Source organism: Cardiocondyla obscurior, linkage group LG12, assembly GCF_019399895.1.
Source record: "Cardiocondyla obscurior isolate alpha-2009 linkage group LG12, Cobs3.1, whole genome shotgun sequence".
NCBI lineage: Eukaryota > Metazoa > Arthropoda > Insecta > Hymenoptera > Formicidae > Cardiocondyla > Cardiocondyla obscurior.
The window spans coordinates 131,824-135,229 of record NC_091875.1 but is presented as its reverse complement, the minus strand read 5'-3'; the positions used below and the strand labels follow the sequence as shown (position 1 = coordinate 135,229).

The 3,406-nt window shown below is 43.7% G+C and overlaps 1 protein-coding gene and 1 long non-coding RNA gene across 5 annotated transcripts; one reads left to right on the top strand and one right to left on the bottom strand.

Annotated features, from left to right (window-relative positions):
* Positions 1 to 665: 665 nt before the first annotated feature.
* On the bottom strand, positions 666 to 1,505 carry LOC139107006 (uncharacterized). Its single transcript, XR_011546450.1, has 2 exons — positions 1,385 to 1,505; positions 666 to 1,317 (listed from the first exon to the last, which is right to left on the bottom strand). It is a non-coding gene; the product is annotated as an uncharacterized lncRNA (long non-coding RNA).
* On the top strand, positions 767 to 3,291 carry LOC139106998 (protein-L-isoaspartate(D-aspartate) O-methyltransferase). Of its 4 annotated transcripts, XM_070664172.1 has the most exons (7): positions 767 to 1,043; positions 1,181 to 1,305; positions 1,413 to 1,569; positions 2,085 to 2,310; positions 2,712 to 2,797; positions 2,906 to 3,098; positions 3,233 to 3,291. In XM_070664172.1, exons 2-6 carry the CDS (start codon positions 1,256 to 1,258, stop codon positions 3,086 to 3,088), a joined length of 702 nt encoding a protein of 233 aa, XP_070520273.1. In that variant the 5' UTR covers positions 767 to 1,043; positions 1,181 to 1,255; the 3' UTR covers positions 3,089 to 3,098; positions 3,233 to 3,291. The 4 variants fall into 4 exon arrangements, with proteins under 4 accessions (XP_070520273.1, XP_070520274.1, XP_070520272.1 ...); XM_070664173.1 differs by having other exon boundaries at positions 770 to 1,043; positions 1,419 to 1,569; positions 2,906 to 3,291; XM_070664171.1 differs by having other exon boundaries at positions 770 to 1,043; positions 2,906 to 3,291.
* Positions 3,292 to 3,406: the final 115 nt, after the last annotated feature.

The window sequence follows — 3,406 nt, the reverse complement described above, 5'->3', positions numbered from 1 at the left end:
GAGTATAGTTTCCTTTATCTTTCATTCTAAATCATCATGTCACGCGTAAGCGAGAATTGCACAGCTATGATTTACTGCCGTCGCATTTCTCGCCGAATTATGGAAGAGAGTTAATTTACCACCGCTGTCCGACTGCGCAATTTGTTGATTAATTGATAAAATTACGACTCCCGCGTATAGCGAATTAATTATGACCCGGGAAACTTACGTTTACACGTTTATCGTACGATAAGAACTTTTTAAACGTCGAGCGGCAACGCAAATGTCCCAAATTACGTTCTATTTTAATTCTCATCGTGTTTTGCAATCGTAGAAATGCTCTTCTCGAGAGGACCCTTTTCTCCCTGTCTTTTTCTTTCTTTTTTTATTTTTTTTTACTAAGAAATCAATGATCCTCCGAGATGCTATCAAATTCGAATCTCGACTTCATCGACCGTGACGCGTCTCAGGTATCAGATTGGAGATGAAAAAGTCTAGTCGCCGCCAAACAAACGAATAGATAATTAAAGTCTAATCTTATCAAGCATGATATATTTAAAATGTACGGCCTATGAGCCTCTTGCCATTTACGATTCAAATTTCTAAAACCGTAGAACAGAAATAGAACAAAATAGGATGGTAGGAAAAAAAAATTTATTTCAATTCGTTGATAATAAGAATCATGGTTCAAAAAATAACATTTTATTCTTTCCCCCCTTTTTTTACGAGCTTAGAAATTAAATTAAAAAAAAAAAAAAAATCTTGTCGCTTTACGTTGCTTTACACCTTTACGCGACGCTTCGCGATTTAAATTTTAAAAGGTTCGCGGATTTCGGCAAGCATTTTAAATCGCGTATCGAAACTCGAGCGAGGCTCTCGCGAATCGATAGTCAACGCATCAGCTGTTCGTTCACTTCACTCCTCGCCTCGCCGTCCCCGCTTCCACCACCGAAGCACCCTTAAGGTCGCTACCTGTGTCATCGCGGCTTACGCCATATTTGGCACGCGTACAGGAGTAATGAGGACGTTTCTCGACAAATGAGACTCTCCTGAGGACTTTCGAGGTGCGCACGTTTTATCAGTTTCCGCCGATCGGTGATTGTCCGCCGAGGATCAGCGATCGGGCCGATCGCCGCGGCGGGCGTCCACCGCCTCCGTCGTTGTTCGCTCGATCATCTGTGTATTGTTTTATGCAAAGCAGGGTCTTCTCGGCTGCGCTTCGTGCCGTGCCTCCGTCCCCTCTGCGGATTACGCGTGACAATCGGCGAAGCATGGCATGGCACTGCAACGGCACTACGAACCAAGAGATGGTGACGAAGCTGAAAGGTAAATGACACCCTGCAACACGTCGGCCAGAACATTAATTACCGCCGATTCCTTCAATTAACACCGAGCCTAGACTTACATTCGCATTGCAATTGTGCGGTAATTAGGGGTAGATTATTCGCAGATGCTGGCATACTGGCGTCGGACAGGGCAGAAGCCGCCATGCTCGCCGTTGACAGAGCCAAGTACTGCCACGAGCCGGACCCTTATCTCGATCGTCCTCGCAGAATCGGCTACAATGTGACCATCAGCGCTCCGCACATGGTAAACATACGTTTCATTTATTCTGCGCCTTGTAAGCTTGATATGTGCTTGTGTATCAGACCACTTACAGTGCTTATGTCAAGCTGGATGTGTACGCAATTATGGAACACATTAGTGTAACTCATGATTTTTATGCTAAGCTGACTTTGGCTAGCAAAGTTTCTCCATCTACGCTCTAAGTTGATATCTGCCCAAATTTCTACAAATTAGTGTTTTATATCAATCTGTAGCATTTAGATAATGCTACAAATGGATACTTTCACATACAGTACTGTTGATGGGAACAATTATCAGGAATATGACTGAAAATGGGGGTATTGGAGCAACTCTCTTATCTTATTTCTACATTATTTATGTTAAACTCATAAAATATTAAGTTCATATTTGTTTTGATTAAGGCACTGCCAAACAACGCGTATCGACGCGTCACATAGATAATTGCCGAAGATAAAAAGTGCATTTCTGAAGATGTAATTCGCTTGGCAACGGCTTGATGACGTCCGTATCTCTTGCAGCATGCATACGCGTTGTCCATCCTTTCTGATCAACTCGCCGACGGCGCCAAGGCACTTGACGTTGGCTCAGGCTCGGGCTACCTGTCCGCCTGCATGGCACACATGGTGGAGTCCCGCGGGCGCGTGATAGGCATCGAGCACATTCCCGAGCTCATAGAGATCTCCACTAGAAACGTACGCGAGGACAATCCGCACTTCCTCAAAGAGGACCGCATCAAGTTTGTGGGTAAGCTGTCGATATTCCGTTTACGCTTGAATCCTCTCTATCACTCCCTGATAGTCCCCTCACGATCAGACAGTCGAAGCTCCTTCTCTCGTCAATGTTATGCCATTCCTTCACGTCATTTATCACGAATGTCAGCTCATCGCACGATGAGAGACAAAAAGCAAAAAAGAAAAAAGAAAAAAAAAGAATAGAAAAAAAACAAAAAAAAAAGAAACGACGAAGACGTATTACATGTATGCATAGTTAAAATAAAAGATACTCGTAATCCATCCACGTGGAGTAGGTATGTACGTTGCCGTGAAGAGTCGAACGGAACACTGTCCACCGACTGTGTGGCTTTGCTGTAAAGGTAAAAGATAAAGACAGGCCGACTAACGACTGGTCATTATGAATGCGCCTAGTGGGAGACGGCAGATTGGGACACGCTGCTGAGGGCCCTTACAACGCTATACACGTTGGGGCAGCGGCCGACACTTTACCGCAGACGGTGAGTACACATGATTACGTACCGTGCACGAGTCAGATAAAAAAAAAAAAAGAGAAAAATTATACGAGATTGCAACACACAGACCGCGTAACTGACGTGATTTTTCAGTTGATAGACCAACTGGCTCCTGGGGGTCGACTGATCTGCCCGGTCGTTGCCATAGAAGGTTTCCAAAGGTTCCAAGATCTGCTGCAGGTGGACAAGAATGCAGACGGCACGATTACGAGGAAGAAACTGATGCAAGTCTCTTACGTTCCTCTCACGGATCCTAGCACTCAATTACGTAATTAGCGTCATTAAGGTGAGGTGTCACGGTGGAAAGAAACGCGAAGTTTTGCGAGCCAAGCAAACTGTACGATCGCGCACGAGCCCGCTGACTAACGATAATTGGAAGTTCTTGTATCCATCAACTAATTTTTTTTCACGCATTCATAGATATGGAGTACACGTCGACTTCGATTGGAGATATATCAATAAACTATATATATTTTGTACAGGCCCCTCGTTGTTTCTCCGTATCGTCCATTTCTCTCATTGAGATAAAAAAATTTATTTATAAACGTTATTTGAGGTCTGTTAAGAAATATGTTAAAAATATTAATATATTTG